Source organism: Xenopus laevis, chromosome 7L (assembly GCF_017654675.1).
Source record: "Xenopus laevis strain J_2021 chromosome 7L, Xenopus_laevis_v10.1, whole genome shotgun sequence".
In the NCBI taxonomy this organism is placed as follows: domain Eukaryota; kingdom Metazoa; phylum Chordata; class Amphibia; order Anura; family Pipidae; genus Xenopus; species Xenopus laevis.
The window spans coordinates 64,080,304-64,103,522 of NC_054383.1; the positions used below are offsets into that span (position 1 = coordinate 64,080,304).

At 37.8% G+C, this 23,219-nt stretch overlaps 2 protein-coding genes across 3 annotated transcripts; one reads left to right on the plus strand and one right to left on the minus strand.

Moving 5' to 3' along the window:
- Positions 1–1,621: 1,621 nt before the first annotated feature.
- On the minus strand, positions 1,622–11,465 carry cntf.L (ciliary neurotrophic factor L homeolog). The gene is made up of 2 exons (XM_041569032.1): positions 11,370–11,465; positions 1,622–2,196 (listed from the first exon to the last, which is right to left on the minus strand). The coding sequence occupies exons 1-2, from the start codon at positions 11,463–11,465 to the stop codon at positions 1,741–1,743; spliced, it is 552 nt and encodes a 183-aa protein (XP_041424966.1). The 3' UTR covers positions 1,622–1,740.
- LOC108696331 lies at positions 8,019–20,959 on the plus strand. Of its 2 annotated transcripts, XM_041569119.1 has the most exons (4): positions 8,019–8,116; positions 8,766–8,848; positions 15,039–15,159; positions 20,033–20,959. In XM_041569119.1, exons 3-4 carry the CDS (start codon positions 15,068–15,070, stop codon positions 20,640–20,642), a joined length of 702 nt encoding a protein of 233 aa, XP_041425053.1. In that variant the 5' UTR covers positions 8,019–8,116; positions 8,766–8,848; positions 15,039–15,067; the 3' UTR covers positions 20,643–20,959. The 2 variants fall into 2 exon arrangements, with proteins under 2 accessions (XP_041425053.1, XP_041425052.1); XM_041569118.1 differs by having other exon boundaries at positions 8,027–8,848.
- Positions 20,960–23,219: the final 2,260 nt, after the last annotated feature.

The following is a 23,219-nucleotide window of genomic DNA, read 5'->3' on the forward strand; positions in this document are numbered from 1 at the left end:
GGATGAGCACCTCCCTTTTTTATTAAGTTTGAAATGTTAACAGTTCACTGCATGTTTTTATTGACAGAAATAAATAATTATTTTAACTGTGATATGTGATGACGGCCAATAGGGGTCGCCATCAATCTTTTGTATATATGGCGCATGCATGATCCACCCTGCAAGCCTATGATTAAGGGAATCTGTTCCCGAAACACAGCATCCTGCAATAAATCTGCCTTTTTTAATGGAGTGCCGTCCTTTTCGCTTGGTATCATATGTTGGCACTCTGTGTGTGGGGACGCTGCGGACTTAGCACCCGGAAAACTAGGGAGCAACCAAAGGGGTGGTGAGTTTGGAAGCAGTCTTAATTGGTTTCTGCTGAATAGTTTATGTAAGCCTTGTTCACTCTGCAAACAATTTTATTATTTCTATTCGTTCTATATCCAAAAAGAAAAAAACTATACAAACTGTTGGATTCTGCTATTTTAGTGTAATAAAACCTCACCAGTATGATAAATTTTGTTAATTTTACCCAGATTGTCTGTTCACAATTTATTTTATCTAAATGCATTACATTTATCCATTGCATCTGACTGCATTCATTAATATAATTTAAAACAAGCACTTCAAGGGATACTGTCATGGGAAAAAAATTTTTTTCCAAAACGTATCAGTTAATAGTGCTGCTCCTGCAGAATGCTGCACTGAAATCCATTCTCAAAAGAGCAACAGATTATTTTATAATTAATTTTTAAATCTGACTTGGGGCTAGACATATTGTCAGTTCCTCAGCTGCCCTCAGTCATGTGACTTGTGCTCTGATAAACTTCAGTCACTCTTTACTGCTGTACTGCAAGTTGGAGTAATATAACCCCTCCCCCACCCAGCAGCCTAAAGCTGGCCATAGATATAAAGATTTTTAAAATATCCGATCGTCATCATGAGACCACGATTATCTCAAAACGATCATACGATCGTACGAATTGTCCATCTACTAAAAAGACCAATTTGCCAGGAAAACAAAGGGTAGCTGCCTGCTTGGCCCTGCAAACATAGATAGATTGCACTGGGATCGATAAAGATTTTTTAACCTGGCCGATCAATTTCCTGACAGATGTTGGACGAAAAATCGTAAGATGTTCGATTGTTCAAATACCACTAACCGCACAATAATTTTGAAGGATTGGTCGGACTTCGTTAAAATCGGTCGTTCAGCAATTTGCGTCTATGGAGACCTTAACAACAGAACAATGGCACGGTAACCAGATAGCAGCTCCCTAACACAAGATAACAGCTGCCTGGTAGATCTAAGAACAACATTCTATAATAAAATCCAGGTCCCACTGTGACACATTCAGTTACATTGAGTAGGAGAAATAACAGCCTTCCAGAGAGCAGTTCCATCCTAAAGTGCTGGCTCTTTCTGAAAGCACACGGCCAGGCAAAATGACCTGAGATGGCTGCTTACACACCAATATTACAACTTAAAAAAATACACTTGCTGGTTCAGGAATGAAATTTTACATGTCATTTATTTGCAGTGTATATCATAAAAATCATGACAGAATCCCTTTAAGTTTAACTATAGCAATGCAAGAAAGAGAGAAACTAGTAAAAATATAATATTAACCACCCTAGTCATCTCACTAATCTTTCATCATTTTCAAATACTTTCAGGCAAAAATATTTAAAAATGTTTCAGTTTCAAATTAACCTGTATTTTTTAAAACATATTCCATAATATTTTGACATTGAATTTCATGATATGGTCTTCTTTTCCGCACCATTGTACCCATGTAACTTCCTCATGTCTGGCAAACTTCTAATTACCCAGAAGGAAAGTCGCTTCAGTACCTTATATCCCTCAACCTTCTCATCAAACACATCCCCTTTTGATATATCATCTTCTGTGCTTGATGCTGTGTCCATACTCAACCTCATAATTTTCCCAATCCGAGTCATATTGCTTTTCAATGCTGCCACCTGAGCAAGAACATCTTGGAGACCCCCAAATAGTCCATTTTCTCTCGAAGATGTCTGGTTTGAGTGCTGCACCACCATCTTCTCTAGCTTCTTCTCCAAACCCAACAATGCATTCAGATTTGATTGTAGTCTTTCCTCCTTTGTCATTTGTGCCCACTCCTCTCTATCTTTGAATAACTCATCTTCAGGATCTTCAAACAGTGTGAGTGTGTCAAATCCCTGGAGCAACAACTGAGACAGACAAAAAGAAAGCAAGTTATAAGAATTCAGTAAAGCATGTTTATAATTTTCTAACAAATAGTGGGTTGCGTCACCAATTAAAGAATCAATTAAATCTTGTTTTTAAAATGTTTGCTTTGTATTTGATAATTAAATCAATGAGACATACAAATGTTATTGATTATTCACACTCTGTTGTGGCTTTTCTAATATTTTCAATTATTTGCTTTGCATCCCCAAGACTGCCAGTTGACTGATATTCCTATTACAAGTAACCAACAGAATTTGTGTATAGGCTACAAGATGAGACCTACTGTATAATGGTAATTTGGTTTCAGTCACACTGCCTGAACTCTCGATTTTCCTGGTCCAGGTTCCCCAATGCTTTATACTTGTAAAGGTGTCATTACTTCAAGAGTGAGTTCAGCAGCACAGTATATATTTTTCCTGGCCATCCCCCGTCAACATGAAAATTCACTAATGGGTTAATCTCCTGCTACTCCCAGCCTGGACAGAAGATAGTTAATTTTAAGAACCCATAAAGCCCACCCCCTCCTGGCTCACATCAGTCTTTTTCGTCTGTCCCAGCCTGGGCATAGTGTGAGAGGGTTAACAGTTTAAACAGTTAAAAGAGAGTACTCACTTATTTGCCAAGTTGTAGATTACCGGGTGCAGTTTTGTTTCTGGAGGTTCTTTCTCCACCCGAAGCACCTGTTCCGTTTTGACAACTGCGTTGTCAGGAAGGGGACCCTGTGCGGCTGGGGTATTATTGCTGCTGCTTTGCAGTGCCAGCTGGTGCTTTGCACACCCTGTATGGAAATCTGTTTGGTGCCAATCTGGATTTTCCTTGCTGCTGCTACTGCTGCTGCCTACATGTGCACTATGAGGATCTGGCTGCATCTAAAAGAGCCGCTCCAAAAGCTGCCAAGTGAGTACCATGCTTTGCACTTCGAAAAAATAAGAACCTCCAGAGTGTTATGCTTATTATGCATTCTCTTACTGTTTTAAGTGCCTCTGCTCCTTCTGAAGAGCCCAGTAAAAGTGGGTAAGTGAGATTCAGAAGCATTCAACAAGTCTGCAATGAAGGGCATAGGATTTGTAATACATTTTCATTGAATATCTTTCTAAGAAGGTGAATTGTTTCACTTTATGCAGCCATTCCTTCCACCTCCTTGCCAGATCAGGAGTCTTTAATTAAGAGAGCAGTATCCCAAACTCTTAAAGAGACAGTGCTTCTGCTTAAGATCTCTCTGTGCCCATCAAGGTTTTCTCTATCTAGGAAGTTTCCTTTAATAAAGGGCCAGCAGCTAAGCTCAGTGACATGGTCAGCAATTAAAGAAAGCCTACAACTGTAATCATTTGCCTTGTAGAAAAATGCAAAGATGTACCTTTTATACAGCTTAAGAAGGGGGGCTGAGAGGGAGATCTCGCTATTTGACCAAAAGCTTTTAATTCCCTTATTAAGACTATTAAATGTACCCTCAACCTGGAGGAGTTTGACCAACTAACCACTTCTCTTCTTTTTCCAAGGGCTCAGACATTGTGGCACAGTGCCTGGTTTACGGCTGTGGAGCTCGAATACCAGCTGTGATCCTTTGATGAATACTTTTAGATTTTATTCAGGCAGAGTAGTTTAAAATCTCCAAAAGAGTTCTGGTTGAGAGATAAGTGTAAGAGCTGTATCCTTTTTTTCAGGTGAGATGAGTGGATTTGATGGCATACTCCAATGGATAGATTAGCTAGAAGGCAGCTTTGCCAATAGATGACATTTCAGCACTGAAACATCCCAGGAATTAAATTAAATAGATTTTCATCTTGGCGATCAGGACAAGGATCTCCCAAACCTTCCTCCAAAGCTCATTTACAGTCACTCCGTCCAGCCTACCCCAGGTTTCTCACCTTTCAGGAAGTCTCGGCTAGAAAGGTTCAAGATTCATGGGTGAAAACTTATGTATCTTTCAATTATTTGTTCCTACTGCAATTCCTTAAAACTTAGGGAATAGGACATTTCTTGCAAGTGTTTCCAGGGCTGATGTTAAGAGAGCAATTTCAGTGGTTCCATCTCAGGAAGAAGGAAAAGTTTTCTATTCTCTGCTATTTGCTACTGGAGACTTACGTCCCATATTAGACCTTGAGGAATAACAGATTCCTGAAGAGCCAAACTTTAACTGAGACCCATGCTACTATAAAGTTTGTATTTGTCCAAGAGATTGGCTAGCCTCTTTAGATTAAAGATGTTTATTTGCATGTGTCCATTGCTTTAGAACTTTACAGATTTCTACAATTTTGTCTCTAAGACCAACATTACCAATGTTGCTGTCTTCGCATTGACCTTGCTACTTCTACCAGAACTTTTACCTAAGTTCTTGTTGTGATAATAGCCAAGCTATAGGGCAGGAGAACATAGAGATCTACCATTACCTGGATGATTTACTTTAGGGGTGAGTGATCCAGCCACATCCCCATCCATCTCATAAAAAGGAGGTTTTAGAGAAGTTTGGCTGGATCATAAGGGTAGCCAAAAGTCAGATGATATCATGCCAGAAAATGGCATACCTTGGAGCTCAAATTGACACCTGTCCTTCAGGTAACGCAATTTTGGGAGAGGTCATTCACATATGCGAAGTAATTCGTGATCGTTCTGGGCCTTCTGATTTCAACTATAAACTTGGTGAAATGGACCAAATGGAGGATGAGGTCTATTCAGTTATTTTCTCAGGCAGTAGGATCCTATAGCTTGAAACTGGCAATTCAGATCAACACAAGAGTGCAAGACATCTAGCCTGGTGGAAAATACCCAGCAATCCCTGCAAGGAGTTTCCCCTTGGGAAACCAGCTTGGATAGAGGTGTTCACAGATGCCTCGGGGGCAGGTAGAAGACCTTTTCCGAGATACTGACCAATATCCTGGAGCTCAGTGTGGTTCTCCTAGGGTCTGCAGTGAAGATCAGACAATGCAGTGGCTGCAGTTTATTTTAGAAATCATGGGGAAGATGGATTAAGTTCTTGCTCAAAGAGACTGTCCCAATCATGGAATGGGTTTAGATCCACCTTCAAAATTTAACTGCTCTGTACATTCCAGGAGCGCAATATCTTGAGGCAGATTATCTCAGCCAGCATCTGTTGGGACTGTCAAGAGCTGAATATGATGGCGATAGATCTGAACTCCAAGCTTCAGATCTTCCTCTTCAGAGTCCCTTGTGTGGGACTGTGGCAATGGATGCCTTCTCCCAGAGTTGGGAGGGTCTGTTTGCTTACATCTTTGAGATATTGAGAATCCTGCAAAGCATCTTATTGTCAAGGATGGACATGATGACCATTTTTCCACTTGGCCCAGAAGACCTTGTTATCTACTCCTGAGAGGACTGTCATTTGTGTTTGTTACTACTTCTACAAACCAGAGGTCTCCTTCTCCGGGGCAGTTGGAAGCATCCAAACCCAATCACCAACTGATGGTGTGGTGGTTAAAAGGAGGATCCTAAGAGAGTATGAATGTTCTGATCAGGTCAAACCCTTATCAATGCCAGGAAATGCAATACAAATTGTAAATATTATAAACATGGCAGATATTCTCTTACTGGGCTGTTGAGATGAATCTTAATCATAACACCATCTGCGGTGGATATCCTGAAGTTTCTTAACATATGGCTACAAAAAAGAGTCTCAGCACTCTGAAAAGACCAAGTCTCTGCGTTGTTGGCGATTTGGTGGTCGAGAGATCCATTAGTAGATACGTTTTTCCAATCAAAACTCAAAATTCGTCCACCGATAAACTCGTCTATTTGTCCAACATGGGGTCTTCCTCTTGATCTGAGATCCCTCTCTACTGCACGACTGAGCATTTAGATCAAGTTCTTTGTGGTTGCTTACTCCTAGTTAGCTGTGAATTCAAACTTTTTGACGTCAGCCCTTCGAGGGCCAGGCCCTTCGATAGATGCTCCTTACAGGATATTCCATGAGGAGAAAGTATTTCTCAGACTAATCAGTATCCTGTCTTAAGTTGTTTCTAAGTTCCACATTAATTAACCAATTGTATTGCTGTCCATGGAGCCTCCAGCATCCTCTCGGGATGAGGATTCAAATATAGATATAGTCTTACAATGTTTTGAGATTTATTCAGAAGAAGAGAAGACTTCAGAAAGGAAGGAGAAAAGGGGAACTTGCCTCCAAGTCTACTCTTCCTGGATAGTCAAGACCATATCAAGTGCTTGTAAATAGCAGGGCAACTATTTGCCTAGGGGAGTAAGGTAGTGGTGTGGCAGCCTCATGGGCATCCGAGGCAGGAGTGTTTTCTGAAATGATCTGCAGTTACCCCTACTACGTTTCTTTTTAGACTCTACAGATTCGAGGTTATGTCTTCATCTCAGGTCCTGTTTGGACAGTTAGTTATCTTATTTTTTAGCCTGTTGGGCCATATAAATTGAAGTATAATTATTTTCCCTCCCTTGTGGTTTAATTGCTTGGGTATGACCCATTAGTGAATTTTCATGTTGACGGGGGATGGCCAGGAATAAAGAAAATTAATATCATACTTACTGGAATTTTCTTTTCTTGGCCATCCTCCCTGTCAACATGCCCTCCCTATGGTGGCTTTATAAACAGACTGATGTGAGCCAGGAGGGGGTGGGCTTTATGGGTTCTTAAAATTAACTATCTTCTGTGCAGGCTGCAGGTCCGGACTGAGGAGTAAAATAGGCCCTTCCATTTCAGATACACAGAGGCTCAATCAACCCACACAGAGGCCCAAACAGCCCCCACCAGCCCACTAAATACTGATTTGCTATGGTACTTTATAGCAGCCCCTCTGGCCTTTGCCAAAACCCAGAGATTGCCAGCCTGGGCCTGCCAGGCTAGGAGTAGCAGATTAACCCATTAGTGAATTTTCATGTTGGGAGGATGACAAGGAAAAGAAAATTCCAGTAAGTATAATATTAATTTTCTTTTATCATATATATATATATATATATATATATATATATATATATATATATATATATATATATATATATATATATATATATATATATATATATATGGCAGGGATCCCCAACCCTTTGAACCTGTGAGCAACATCCAGATATTAAAGGAGTTGGGGAGCAACGCTAGCATAAAAAATGTTCTTGGGGTGCCAAATAAGTGCAGTGATTGACCCTTTGGTAGCCCCTAGGAGGACTGGCACCCTACTTGAGGCTTTGTTTGGAGAATATGTGGTTTTTATGTAACAAAACCTTGCCTCCAAGTCAGTAATTCACAAATAAGTGCTTGGTTTGAGGCCACTGGAAGCAACATCCAAGGGGTTGGAGAGCAACATGTTGCTCACGAGCTACTGGTTGGGGATCACTGATATATGGGCTCCCTTTGCCTATGTATTAGAGCTCACTCTATTAAAATCACCAAACATCATGTCTCTCTATATGTAGGATTTGTGCAAAAGGAAGTTATTTTGTTTGTACTGGAATCAGTTATTTGAGTGAGATTATACAATTGATTGTATTTTTCATGGAACCAGCTGAATCTAAGACGCAGTCCAGCTTCAAAACTCTGACGTACATGGCCGATCCATCCCTTTAATGATTGTACTGTACTCATTGCACTAATATTCCAATAAATGCCAGTGCGTAGAGCTGTTATTGCTCTGATATGAACTTGATGACACGTTTGTTTTTGTCATTATAAAATAGTACAAGACTAGCATTGTTCCCCAATTGCGTGCATAGATTTTGCTGTCAAACACGGCTACATTTATAAACACGCCTAATCCTGATTGGTCGGTAATGTTGATTGGTGGAAACCTTTAATCCCCCACCGCGATTGGTTTTGTTTTCCCGGAAGCTGATTAGAAGCTCTTATAACTGCAGGACTTTAAAACCCGGAAATGTTCTGTGCCTCTAGAATGCTTTGTGGGAGTTATCCTACAAACAACCCCCCTCAGGGTAGCAGAATTTCAGTGTTTAGGGTTATAGTTGGGAGTGGGCTTCTGAACGCATATTAAAATTAAACTGTAATATTGGTATATCTAGTTGGCAGTGGGCTTCGTAATGTTTACGCGTATGAATGGGGAGGGGCCTGCAGAATATGGCTCGTGCTCTCCACCCTTGAATATTCAATTCCGTATGAGTTGCACACCACTGGATTCCTGCGCCAAATTAATTTAAATATGTTTTCTAAAAATCAAGAAACCGGCAAGTAGTAAGCAGCGTTAGAGCTCATTCCTTTGCAGTAGATCCATAATCCTGCATTGCTGATTTAGTATTTACTTTACTGGTGGATGATTTACAATTGGCAGAATCAGCAGCTGTGGCAAATGACACTTTCATAGTGTGAAGTATTTTGGATTAAAGAATTTGACACGCAAAGGTTAAATGAGCACGGAATTTCTGCTCTATAAAACAATACATCGAATAGTTGCTTTTCTCGCTATTTTACATATACATTTATTTTTTTTCCCCGACCTATTTTGCTGGATATTTTTGCTCTCTCCCCCCATTAGTCTAATTTTCTTGTTACTACTGTATTTTCTTAACTGCTTACAGTAGTTTTTATTTGTATAACCTGTGGTGTTGGTTCTCTAACTCAACACAGGGTGTCGCTGTTAACACTATTTCTGTTCAATGCTGTTTTCCTGTTTCCTGCTTCCTCTGTGGCTCAGACAGCGCTATATGAAGGTGAGTGCCTTTCTTTTATATTCAAGATACAGTTGTTTCTTTGTCTTTACTTTTATCTACAGATAGTGAAGAGACAGCTGGCCGTCTTAACATTTATAGCAAAATACAAAACAAATAATTACAACGCAGGACAATAGAAGCAAAAACATGTTAAATTCCAGATCAGGAATGATAGATCTAAAATAAGCTAATGTAGCACAAGAGGCCACATTTGTAGTGGTTCATGGCAACCAATCACATTCTTGTTGTCATTATTCTTCCTGCAGCTGGCCACCTCCCACCCATCTTATAACTGATTTGTTGCTATGAGTTATTGCCAATATTAGATTGTTAAGGCAAAAGAGGTGTTGTTTCTTTGGTTTGTGTAGTTTCAGCATCATGACACCACTGTTTTATTAAATTCAATTTACTGTAGTGAAAACAAGTTCCCATATTTAAAGGAAATCCAGATGTTGCTACTAAATATATGTTTATATGCTTTGTAGTCAATGATAAAAGAAGCAGTAGTAGCTAAAGTTACCTGTATTTTACATTACATTTTTTTTACATGTACAGGTATGGGATCCGTTATCTGGAAACCCAATATTCAGAAAGTTCCAAATTATGGAATGGTCTCACATAGACTCTATTTTATTCAAATAATCCAAATAATTTCCTTTTCCTCTGTAGTAATAAAATAGTACCTTGTACTTGATCCAAACAAAGATATAATTAATCCTTTTTGGAAGAAAAAGCAGCCTATTGGGTTTATTTAATGTTGACATAATTTTCTATTAGACTTAAGTATGAAGATCCAAATTACCGAAGGATCCCTTATCCGGAAAGCCCTACATCCCAAGCATTTTGGATAACAGGTCCCATACCTGTACTTGTAAAGAGTGGTTATAACAGAATTGCTGCCTAACTGTGATAGATAGTTTTCTATTTCTCCTTACGTGGGTGCTTTTTTTAAGAGGCACTACGGGAGTTATGATGCTTTGAACCCAGTCGGATGTCGGCTTTTACCCAATACAGGTTGGTGGTGGGGCATATTTTAACATATTTTAAATTAACATTGTTTTTTGTTCTATCTAAAGTAATTCTAATTTTGATTTTTTATGTTAACTAGTCAAGTACAAAACTGCACACATTTGTTATAAAAGGGGTTGTTCATCTTTAAATTAACCTTTTGATGGAGAGAGTGATATTCTGAGACAATTTGCAATTGGTTTTCATTTTTTATTATTTGTGTATTTTATGTTATTTAGCTTTTTCTTCACCAGCTTTCCAGTCTGCATGTTCAGCAATCTTGTTGCTAGGCTCCAAATTACCCTAGCAACCATGTATTGATTTGGATAAGAGACTGCAATATGAATAGGAGGGGCCTAAATAGAAAGATGAGTAATACAAATATAACCATAACAATACATTTGTAGCCATACAGAACATTTGTTTCTTGATGGGGTCAGTGACACCCCCATTTGAATGTTGGAAAGAGTCAGAAGAAGAAGACAAATAATTTAACTATAAAAATGAAAGCCAATTGAAAATTGCTTAGAATTAGCCATTCTATAACATACTAAAAGTTAACTTACAGATGAACCACCCTTTTAAAGGGTCAGTATACATGAGAACAATGCATAGCGCTTGTGTGAAAACATTTATAATCTAAAGTCAGAAAAAAAAAGAAATATGATTTATGACATATAAATATTGCAGCAAGTAGACCTGTAACTTGTAGGGGTACTAAGTCTTTTTGCCAGGTGGGCACGCACACATTTTTGTGTTTGTTACTTTGATCATATAAACAGTTAAATAGGAAGCACAACAACCTTAATGTAGTTATTATAACATGTACAGGTATGGGACCTGTTATCCAGAATGCTCGGGACCTGGGGTTTTCCAGATAACAGATCTTTCTGTAATTTTGATCTTTGTACCTTAAGTCTACTAGAAAATCATGTCAACATTAAATAAATCCAATAGGCTTATTTTGCTTCCAATAAGGATTATTTATATCTTAGTTGGGATCAAGTACAAGTTGCTGTTTCGTTATTACAGAGGAAAAAGGAAAGAATTTTGAAATATTTGGATAACATGGAGTCTATGGGAGAAAGCCTTTCCGTAATTTGGAGCTTTCTGGATAGCGGGTTTCTTGATAACGAATCCCATACCTCTATAATAGATCAAAATGTGGTGTATAAAACATAAAACCAGACTAACAAATTGAATTCATGTATCTCAAAAAGGTACTTGCATATTACACAGATGTTACCAGTATTGAAAGGCAAAACTTAAACTACCAAGAAGAGCTCGCGGGAAATAAACCCTCAAAATACGCTAAGTAAAAGCTGGACTTTACCTACCAGACATGTCCAAGGTTTTGAATGAGTCAACTGGATTTTTCTGTTTTATGCAACAATCCAATAAAAAGTATTATACAATGCCACATTCGAGCTGTACTAGTAAAGAACTGTTTACTATACATTTGTAATTTTTTTAACTGTATTATAAGCACACACATACACACAATGATTCTCACATATTTCTCAGTCAGAGGTATGAGATGCTCTTGTAGTTTTCCAAGTTGATGAATTACGCGAGAACAGAGATCCTGGAAGAGTGTGTCTGAATCCATACCACTGCAAACTCATATAGACACAAAGACACTTTTTAATAGAAAATAGGCAAATTAGTAAGAGTAGAGAAATGCAAGAATAGAGAAAATGCTAGTGGAGTCAGAGAGATGCTGCCACTGCACAGGAGGGCTTGTTGAAAATGAATCCTGAGATTAGCAATGGAATGCATTTTCATTGATGAGGAGTTCAAAAGTACAGGGATTTCAGTGACAACACACTAAGCCATGGTTTTGTGAAAAGATAATATCCAGAAAAAGAGAGTAATTTCTAAGCTATAATTATGCAGCAAAGTGGTTCTAGTACCACAAAGTATTATAGCTTTGTATAATTGTAAGAGGATGGGGGTATATTAAAGTCAAGGAAAGGCTATTACACTCGTGGGTGCCAATCACTAACACAAAGTTATCTTTATATACTAGGCACTTTTTATGTATATAGTACAGCTATGGGACCTGTTATCCAGAATGCTCGGGACCTGGGGCTTTCCAGATAATGGATCTTTCCATAAATTTGGATCTTCATTCCTTAAAGAGATACACTCGAAATGAAACCTTTTTTTTTTACATCTATCATAATATTGTCTTCACATGCTATCTATAATTTGCCATAAAAGTAATTAGAGATGCTTTTACATTACCCATCTGATCCCCCATGTTCCTCTCTGAGGGGGCTGCCATATTTGACCTTCAGCAGTCTGTTAACATAAGAAACTCTAACTGACATGTTGAAAAGTGACAGTCAGTTTAGCAAAACAGTCAGGTTTAGGAACTTCAAGTAACAATTACTTACAAAAGCAGCCCTATGAGTGAAAAACGATCAACATGAGCTATAGGTACCTTTTGATGTGCATTAATATTTTGAATAATAATTTTTTAGTGTCAGTATCACTTTAAGTCTACTTAAGTCTTTCTTAAGTCTACTACGAAATCACGTAAACCATAAGAAAACCCAAATAGGCTGGCTTTGCTTTCAATAAGGATTAAGTATATCTTAGTTTGAATCAAGAAAAAGTATTTTTTAAACATTTAGATCATTTGGATAAAATGGCATCTATGGGAGGTGGCCTTTCCGTAATTCGGAGCTTTCTGGATAACTGGTTTCCGAATAACAGATCCCATATCTGTAATTTGTATTAGGTAGGGTTTGAAAAAGAAAAAGAAATACAGGACTTATTCTATGCTGTACACACATCATTTCATGACAGCACAAAGGATCACAACAAGGAATGTACTCTGTACTGTTTTGTCGACTATTAATGACACAACACATTAGGATTTGTATGAAAAGAAGAAGTTATCATTATATGCACATTTATTATAGTTATTTTGTACCCCAATTATAACTCAAAATTTTTGGAGTAATTGTATAGAGGTTTTTTTTTTTATACAAAACATCTCTCTTTATAGCAGACTGTGTTTTATATTGCTATCTCTGAGCAAATTCATACTACTTCTAATGCCATCTGTTTTAATTGATTCTGATTGTGATTCAGATCATAAAAGATACTTTGGTATCAAGGTATTAGAGAATCAAATTAAAATTTATGGATATTCCCACCATGTTCATTTATTTGTATTTTGCATGCATAGGAAGTTTGACCAACATATATTCTCTTTACATACATTGTCGATACAGATATGGGACCTGTCATCCAGAATGGTCAGGACCTTTGGTTTTCTGGATAAGGGGTCTTTTTGTTGTGATTTGTCTACTAGAAAATCATTTAAACATTAAATAAACCAAATAGAATTGTTTTGTCTCCAGTAAAGATTCCTTATTTCTAATTAATAATTTTTTAGTACCAAGTAGAAGTGAACACTTTGGGGTATATTTAACCAAATTGAAGTTAGAGATTGCCACAGTCCTCTAGAGTGAAATTCCGCCACTCTTCATTTATTTCTATGGGATTTTGAAAGGCGTATTTATCAAAGGATGAACTTTCACTTATTGATAAATAAATACTCTTTTAAAAATCCCATAGAAATGAATGGAGAGCTGCGGATTTTCACTCTAGAGGACTGTGGTGATCTCTAACTTCAATTTTGATAAATATACCCCTTTGTAATAAGTCCTCTTTTGTAGCCGATATTTTTTCCACAGTTCTTCAATCTACATCTTCAACTTGCTATAGCACCACAGATCAGCGCCCAGGGCAGGGGGAAATGAAATAAAAAAAAATATAGCGCAATAAGGTTGATCACAAGTAACACCCGTGTGTTACAAATCAGCTACTTGTTAAATTGGCATATACCACACAAACACAGGTGGGAATGTAATAACATTTGCAAAGAGAACAAATTTTGCGGCTAAAAATTTGCATGTCGCAATGGTAATATTCTCCATTAGTCTTTTATTGCATTGCCAATCTTAATTGTTCATTGCTAACATTTAATACCTGCTTGAAGGTGGCGTAAACTTTTGGAGCAAACAAAACAATTTGTTCATTAAGAAGTTTTAATACATACACTGCACACTATCACAAACTATATCATTCACAATCGATATGCTACTGTCCCTTGAGGGGCAAAGTGCTAAGGCAAAATTGTTCATGTTAAGAACATTTATTCGCATTGCAAACTATTTTTTGCGAAATTGGCAACTGTACAAGTGCAATTTGGCATGTATGTTTGTGATTCAGCCCCCTTTGGTTAGATATGTTTGTAAATCCTGTCAAGCTGGGACAGTTTACTAGTTAGCCTTCATAGGTTTTACTATGCAGTAATAGCCGAATAGATGTACACTTCAAAACAAAAAACCCAAAAATGAGAATTAATAATTAATACATTTAGAATATAATCACAATACATATAAAAAGGTTCAGGATGCAAATATTACTTGTCATGTATGTACTGTAATAATATTAACATTACTAACATTACTATGATATCTAAAACATATTGATAAATGCATTTCATTGATAATGGTGTGATTAAATGTTTGCAAATTACAAACGTACCCACCATTGCTGTCTATTCTACAATGGTAGTTATTATTTTCTTGATGGTGCTTAAAAGAGAAGGAAAGGCTCTATTTACTTGGGGGTGCCAAAAGTTAGGCACACCAAGTGATTGTATTTACTTACCTCACACCCCAGGTCAGTGCTCCTATCAGCAGAAAACTGCACTGGCCCAGGGTTCCTCCAGTAAGCACCACGGAACGATCATCTTCCTGCTTCTTCTTTCTTTGCATGGATGCGCAGTAGTGCAAAAAGCCGAATCTTAATGATTAAGTTGGCTATTTCGCTCTACTGCCTGTGCTCATGCCCTGGGAAATTTGTTAAAAAAAGAAGGAGGAAGCCTATTGCTCCGTGGTGCTCGCTGGAAGAACCCCCGGACCGGTGCAGTTTTCTCCTGTTAGGAGCACCGGCCCCGGGTGTGAGGTAAGTAAATAGGCCTTTCCTTTTCCTTTAAAGTGCTTCACAAAGCAGAAATAGTTACTTTTATAGAGAGGTCTAAACCTGTTTGTGTTTTTGACGGGTGGTTCTTGGACATTATTCCTTTTTGGGTAGTAACCAGTTATGCTCATGAATTAGAATAGACTATATATACTTATTATGTTTTTTATAATTGCAGTCCAGCTATACAAGTTTCTACATTTAATTATGGCATCAATTCCTTCTTCACTGGGGCTCCTCTCAGGATATACTTCCTCTGGGTCAGATGACGAGGAAGAAACAGTCCAGAAAGCAGTTTGGTGAGTACTGTAAAGATACCATCATAATTACCCTTCAATTAAAGGCACGTTGGGCAATTTTTAGGCATTTTACCTGCACGTCTTTTAGTAATGTATCTTTATCTCATTTTTATGAAATTTACGTTAGGCTGATTAGCATTCGAGTTTGATGCAAACTGCATGGCTGCTTAGAAACCAGTCTAATCTGCAACATGAATATTTGGATTACTATTTATGCACCCACTATTTTTATTTCATAGGGGGTGACCGTAAACTGCTGTATATGTTTAAAGTTAATTAAGGTCACATTAGAAGAGACTGTATTGCCTCAGAGGGTTAAAAGCTAGTATATCTTATTATACTAGTAGAGGTATACGATCTGTTATCCAGAAACCTGTTATCCACAAAGCTCTGAATTACGGAAAGGCCATCTTCCATAGACTCAATTTAAGACAAATAATCCAAATTAATTAATCCAAACTAATATATAATTAATCCTTATTGGAAGCAAACCCACCCTATTGGGTTTTTTAATGTTTAAATGATTTTCTAGTAGACTTAAAGTAGGAAGATCCAAATTACAGAAAGATCAGTTATCCGGAAAACCCCAGGTCCCAAGCATTCTGAATAACAGGTATGTGACATAAACATTAGAGGAATTAGGATTACAGTCCTCAATAAATGAATGTATGCAAATCAAATCTGCTTGCTAAGATCCAAATTACCCTAGTAATCATGCACTGATTTGAATAAGAAACTGGAATATGAATAGGAGTGGGCCTAATTAGAAGGAAGAGTAATAAAAAAAAGCAATAACAATACATCTGTAGCCTTACAGAGCATTTGTATTTAGATTTAAAATCTAGAGTCATAAAAAGAAAGCAAATAATTCAAAAACTATAAATAAAAAAGAAAAATTGAAGGCCAATTGAAAAATTGCTTCAAATTAGCCATTCTATAACATACTAAAAGTTAACTTAAAGGTGACCTACCCCTTTAACACATATTTATAAACAGCCAACGTATTTTGCAGCGGTGTACAATAAATGGGTGTATACCTTGAACATATAGATTTACATACAAAAACAGCTAATACAAGAGCTACAATACCTAAACATCCCTGCCACATACATGTGTATCACATTCACAGGGCAACACTAGGGTCAGTTTTATCAGGATACCATTAACTTTCATATACCGTATATACTCGAGTATAAGCCAAGTTTTTCAGCATCCAAAATGTGCTGAAAAAGTCTACCTCTGCTTATACTCGGGCCTGACCCGTGTAGCTGAGATTGCAGTCACTTTTAATCATTCCTATACCAACAGTTCACTTGGGGAGACTGCAATATCACACAGCGCCCTCTGTTGGTTATATGAAAGAATAACAGTGCGCCCTCTGTTGGTTATATGAAAGAATAACAGTGACTGTAATATCACACAGCGCCCTCTGTTGGTTATATTAAAGAATAACCGTGACTGCAATATCACACAGCACCATCTGTTGGTTATATGAAAGAATAACAGTGACTGCAATATCACACAGCGCCCTCTGTTGGTTATATTAAAGAATAACAGTGACTGCAATATCACACAGCACCCTCTGTTGGTTATATAAAGAATTAACAGTGATGGCAATATCACACAGCGCCCTCTGTTGGTTATACGAAAGATTAACAGTGATGGCAATATCACACAGCACCCTCTGCACATGGTAGTGGGACAGTGGGACAATGCACACAGTAATCCGTTTGGCTATTCTCTGCCACCATCAACTTTGCAAAGAAGTCCGGTTGATCGCTGGGGGGGTCGCTTTGGCAGAATGTGCGCTGCTGGGAGACAGGGCTGTAGTTGTGTCTAGGCTTATACTAGAGTCAATAAGTTTTCCCAGTTTTCTTATGTAAAATTAGGTACCTCGGCTTATACTCGGGTCAGCTTATACTCGAGTATATACGGTATGTTTTTGCAGTGTGGGTTTCCAGAAACCCATACAAACACACGTTATGACCAGGGTGGAATAATTTGCTTTATTTGCCCTGGACATCTTCAGTCTATTGCAAATATTTTCCAGCCAAACCACAGGGTACATTGTCTTTTTTGTTCATATGTAAATGCAAAATTCTACTGTAAAACACCAGGCATATTATATTATTGTTCCCACACTCCATTCAGATGTACTCTTTCAATTGCTGTCCAACTTCTGTGGTACAGAGGGCAGGAATTTTTCAGGCCTACATGGTGGAGTGCCAATAATGAAAGCCAGTGTTGACCACTCCCATTTAAGCCACACCCACTTTAAGCCACATTTATGTTACCACAAGAACTTTTGAGACCATGTCCACATACCCTTAAATCGATATGCCCCCTCCTTCCCTGTGGATAACACAGCAACCCCCCCAGCACATATTTTTACACATTATGGGCCCCTAACAACAATTTCCAACTGCCCTACCAGGCTCACGTCCCTGGAACAATGCAGGGGCCAGTTAATCTCAGTACTGATACCTTTTAAATCTTACACATTGTATGCAGTCACAGCACGGGCCGCCAGTTAGACAGCACTGCTCTACAACATATTACAGTTCATCACACATCCTTCTGCTTTTTTGTCTCTCAGCTTGAGCTCCTCTTTGGTAAACTTGCAATCTTGATTTCGATCTATGTTCAGATTTAAAACTAAGCACGTTTCTATTTCAGAGTTAACCGGGGCAAGACTTTGTGAACAAATAATATGCTACCAAACATCTAAATATAATCAATGAAATATTTTGTACTATTTCTCAGATATTCAAATTATTCTTCACAATCCACCTCACAGCAGTCAGTCTTTCTGTTTTTTGGTAGTTTACTTCACAGTTACTGGGCTGCTCTCAGTTATCGGAGTTAGGGGCTGACTGACAATATTGAATATCTAGTATGTTATTCTAAAACAACTGGACTAGCTGAGTAATCGTTGAAGATGTTTCACTACTCATCCGAGCATCTTCTTCAGTTCAACTGACTAGTGTGGGAAGTCCTTGGCATATATACTCTTCCACTAATCAAATCATAATTGCACGTTGTAACTCTTTAGAGAGGCTGTCATATTTGAATTATGTTGCATAATATATATAGTATAATATATAGTCAAATATAAATTATCATATAAATATATTCGACGTGGAGGGAAAAATTAGCAATACAACATGTTACAATTTAACCACTTCTTCTGCCATGGGGCTGATCCAGTGGCATCCAATCATCATTCTTGTTTTAGCATAACTGTGTCATTATTTCCATTTTAGGGACAGACTCAGTACAATAGCCAAATAAGGTACATCTACTGTGTCAGCACAGTGTCCAGAATGGTATCTATGCTGTAGTTTCTGAAACTACATGTGTCTTTCTTGACCTTACACTAGGAATACTTGTGACATGAGACAACATTCCTTGTTTTGTGTAAATATTCTACAACCCTAATAACAGAATGGCCTGTATTAGTGTCATGTTCTGTAATCTTTGTCCTTTTATAATAACCACTTATATGGCTTAAATCTAAAACCCTGATAACTACAGAGGAGACATCTGAAACTCACAGAGTTGTGGTTTGTGGGTTACTGTGATAGGATTACCAAGGTATCATGCAACTCCTAGAAACAGATGTTGGATGTGTGAAGTGTTCTGAAACCGCCGGTGTACAGATGTTAGAACAGTGTTGTATGTAGTAGACATGTGGTGTCAAAGGCCCTCGCCTCTTTTCAGGGAACACATAGCTACACCTATATGAGTTTCAGATGTCACCTCTCTAAAGAGTTACAATGTGCCATTGTGATTGGATTAGTGGAAGAGTTAATATGCTGAGGACTTCCCATACCAGTCAGTTGAACTGAAGAAGCTGTTTGGATGAGTAGTGAAACGTCTTCAATGATTACTCCACAAGTCTAGTTATTTTAGAATTACTTATAATAGATATACCATGACCTGGATGAATGAAAATCTTCATAGACAATATTGAATGTGTATAATATACCTTTACACTTCTGAACTTCGAGTAGACATTGAAGACATGCCAGAAAGAGTAGGAAGACTGCTGATAACCCTATCTACACTGATTTTGGACAAAGTAGAGCAGTGTTTGGTAGCTTTTTGTATGGCAGAAAAAAAACATCTTTTAACAAGATGTATTTTGGAAAATACCACACAGTTACAAATAGCATATTGCATTATTTAATGCACTTTGTTTATTTATACTAGTAAATAACCCCCTCCCATCACCACTTACACAGTTATGACTGTTTGGTTTACAGACAAGAAGGAGTCTAATTATGAAGGTTGGGTATCTGTGCAGATTATATGAATTGACTGCACCTTCCACATCTATCCATTTTAAGGTCAGACTCCTAATACTGTGTACCTGGGTAATCAAACTATCGGTATTGAAGGTATTGATAGGCACTTAGTGGGTGTCCATGTTGGTGCATGTACATAATGGGACTCTCCAATGAATACCTTATTTTGTACTTTTTTCTTGTTAACTCTGCAGTAGTAATCTATTTGTTAGCAGTTTTTCCTGGTTAGCCTATTTATCTCAAGAAATGCCATAGATTTTTCATCATTAAAATAATAGGAAAAAAGTATTATTAAGTCATGTTAAATCAGGGAGAATACTGTCAAGTTAATTAGGCTTAGTACAGGTATGGTATCCGTTATCCAGAAAGCTCCGAATTACAAAATGACCATCTCCCATAGACTCCATTTTAATCAAATAATTTAGATTTTTAAAATGTATTTTCATTTTCTCTGTAATAAAATAATACTAATTTGTACTTCAGCCAAACTAAGATATAGTTATACGTTTTTGTAGGCAAAACAATGCTATTGGGTTTATATACTAATCTTCCTACTATTTTTTTAGTACTCCTACATCATCAGCAAATTGGTCTAAAAACCCTCACCCCAGCCGAGAAGAAGAGGCATCTGTTGGGAAAAAAGAAAAAACGGAAAAAAAATGTATGCAAGTAAAGTTCTCAGATTCCTCTGTCCGTCTCCCTGCCCCTGTCTTGGGATCCCAAAACACCAGTGGCTTTGGTGGGGTCTTTTCAAACCCATTTCACGAGGAGGAACAAGCACAGCTGAGCATACTGGAGAGGCATGTAAAGCTAAGTGACAGCAACTGGGCATTAGGTAGAAGTGCCTGCTTATCCTACCAAAAGGATGGTCGATGCCGTTATGGAACAAGATGCAAATACAACCATGGTAGTGACTTACCCCAGGGAAATGAAAGAGTAGTGGTGGAAGAGCTAGGTAAAAACTCTTTATTAAATGAAACACCTGGAACCATTCATTTGGACACTTGTATGGAGGGAAGTAAACGAAAGAAGGAAGTGCATGATATAGACGAAACAGAGCAGAGTCAGAAGGAGAAGAAGAAAAAGGTTGGACTTTCTAACACTCTAATTCCTCCAAAAAAATATCTGAAAAACTACAAAACACACGTAGCAAATGAAAGACCCTGGGCCTTGTAAATTACATTACTTTATCCTCCCCAGAAAGGTATACAATACTACCATACACCATTTAATAAATACTCTGGGTTGATAGGGATCACTAGATCCAATATAATGGCTTAATTTGTGGTTGGGGGGTTCAACATATGTTTTATGTTGTGACATAAAATTAATTGTGCCCCGCATTTACAGTTGTTTACATTAACTGTGCTATCAGTTTTATTGCTCTAATCAATATCTGAGTCACATAAACTTTGTCTGTCCCTAAGGAAGGCCCGTTTATGTGACCCGAACACTTCAACTTAATAAACCACTATTTGCCATTTTGTGAAAAACCTGTGAGTGTGGCATTTTTGTTTATTTACTATTCACTGTTGCTACTAACAAGCACGCAGCAATTTGACTTTTTTATTTATTTATTCTTATATATATATATTAATATTGGGTTGCCATGCATAAGCAGTAACTGCTATGGAGGTTTCTGAGCTTCGAGCAAATGTTCAGAGTAGATACAATTGCTTAAAGAGATACTGACACCTGAAATTAAACTTTTTTTTACATCTATTATAATATTGGCTTTGCAAGCTACTTCTAACTTTGCCATAAAGTATTTGCATGATGCTTTTACATTACCTGTCTGATCCCCCATGTTCCTGTATGAGGGGGCTGCCATATTTGTGCAGCAGGAGTCCGTTAGCATTAGAAACTGTAACTAACAGGCTGAGATGGGACAGTCAGGTTGGCAAAGTCAGAGTGTCAGAGAGTCAGGCTTAGGAACTTCAACTAACAATTATATACAAAAACAAACCACTCAAACAAAAAATGATCAACATGACCTATAGGTAACATTTAATGTACATTCATATGCTAAAATTCATTTTTTAGTATCACTTTAACTCCCGCCCATACATGAAGATGAACTGAAGGAGTCACATCTTGGGTTAGCCTGACATGGATTTTTAGCTTTGAGTACTGTTCTCATATCTACCTCTAGGTGGGGCATGGGGCCAATTTTAGCAATGCTGGCGCCATCTTCCCTCTGTTAGTATTCTTTCAGGTCTCTTCATCGACGTGAAGCATGCGTAAACATGTGCAGTTGAAGCCGATTCCTAACTAGGCTCAACTGTGCATGCTCCCGCAGGCTTAGTGTCGGTGAAGAGAACGGAAGAAAATGCGAACTGGAAGAAGATGGCGCCATGGTACTCTGCTACGCTGCTCTGCTTTTTAAGCTTAGGTTTTTTTTCAGAGGGCACCTTTCTGTCTAATAAACAATGCAGGGAGGGAGAGGTGAGGGTTTTGATGGAAGGTAGTTAAGGGAAAAGGGGACTGTTTTTACTAGGGGGGTTAGTTATCCTTTAAGGTGTTAGCCCTGTATCTGCAGCTTGCACTGATATTGAATAAAAATGAGGAGAGAGAGAGAAAACAGGTAAACATCAATGGGGCAAATAAAACATGGGGAGAATAAAAAAAATTTAAATTCAGATAGTTAAAAGTTGAAAGGAGGATACACAGACAAAGAGGTAAAGAAGAAAGCAAAAAAGAGTACCAAATGAGGCAGAGAGGAGAAATAAAAAAGGGAATATAAAGTTGCGATAGAGAAGGTTGTAGAGAAAGGAAGAAAAATGCAGCACAAAAGTTGTGCAGAGGGAAGTAGAGTGAGGGAAGATGGGTAATCACAGGACAAAGTGAGGCATGGTGTAAATATGGAAAAATTGTTTTAGAATGAGAAACATGTTATAGAATGAGCAAGGGATAGAATACATGGGAAATGATGACAAACGATATAAGAGTAGCACACCAGGAGAAATTGGGAAAAAAATACAAAGGAATAATGAAAGAAAGAAGAAGAAAAAAAGAAAATAAAAGGTGATGGAAAACATGGTTTAACAAATGAGAGGTGAGAAATGTGCTGTCCATATATATATCAATATATCAAGTGAGTCAGTAATTTGATAATGAATAAATAAATCCATACACAAACAATAAATAACCAAATCCAACCCAATGTACAAAAGACCCGAAGGAATAGTACAGTGTGGACCCCCTGCACAACAATAAACGGATAAAAGCATGATATCTCTCATTCCCTATTTATACCCCCATATACTTCAGTAGTTCGCAACTGATGAATTCAGAATGCTTCTTATCAAAATCTCTACCCCTGGTGTCCATTTTCGGGCTATCTATAATTTGAAATTGTATGTCTATCGCCCCATCATGTTTCTCATATATATGTTTCGCCACTGCTGATTTGAAATCCTTCCTACCCAGGGCTGAAATTTGTTCCAGGATATGTGTGCCCACCTTCCTAATCGTCTTACCCACTGGCACCACAGCCACATGTCACAAGGTAGATCACTCTCTTAGATGTACAATTAAAATATCTCTTAATAGTATAGGTCTTCCCCGTGCTCATGGCTATAAACTCCCTCAAAAGTTGGCATGATTTGCATCTGGACCTACCACATTTAAAATTCCCTTTATATCTCAACCAAGTCCTAGAGGTCTCTTGGTCTTTGGAGCTATAAAGACTTTTCGATATCCAACTCGCCAAATTCCTATTCTTTTTGAAAACAAAGGATGGTTTCACATCCA

Excerpts from the sequence above, each read along its gene's own strand:
- LOC108696331 (XM_041569119.1), top strand. The coding sequence starts at position 15,068 with ATGGCATCAATTCCTTCTTCACTGGGGCTCCTCTCAGGATATACTTCC. Across the intron at positions 15,160-20,032 it reads ACAGTCCAGAAAGCAGTTTG|TACTCCTACATCATCAGCAA; the intron begins GTGAGTACTGTA and ends CTATTTTTTTAG.
- cntf.L (XM_041569032.1), bottom strand. The coding sequence starts at position 11,465 with ATGGATTCAGACACACTCTTCCAGGATCTCTGTTCTCGCGTAATTCAT. Across the intron at positions 2,197-11,369 it reads TACCTCTGACTGAGAAATAT|TTGTTGCTCCAGGGATTTGA; the intron begins GTGAGAATCATT and ends TGTCTGTCTCAG.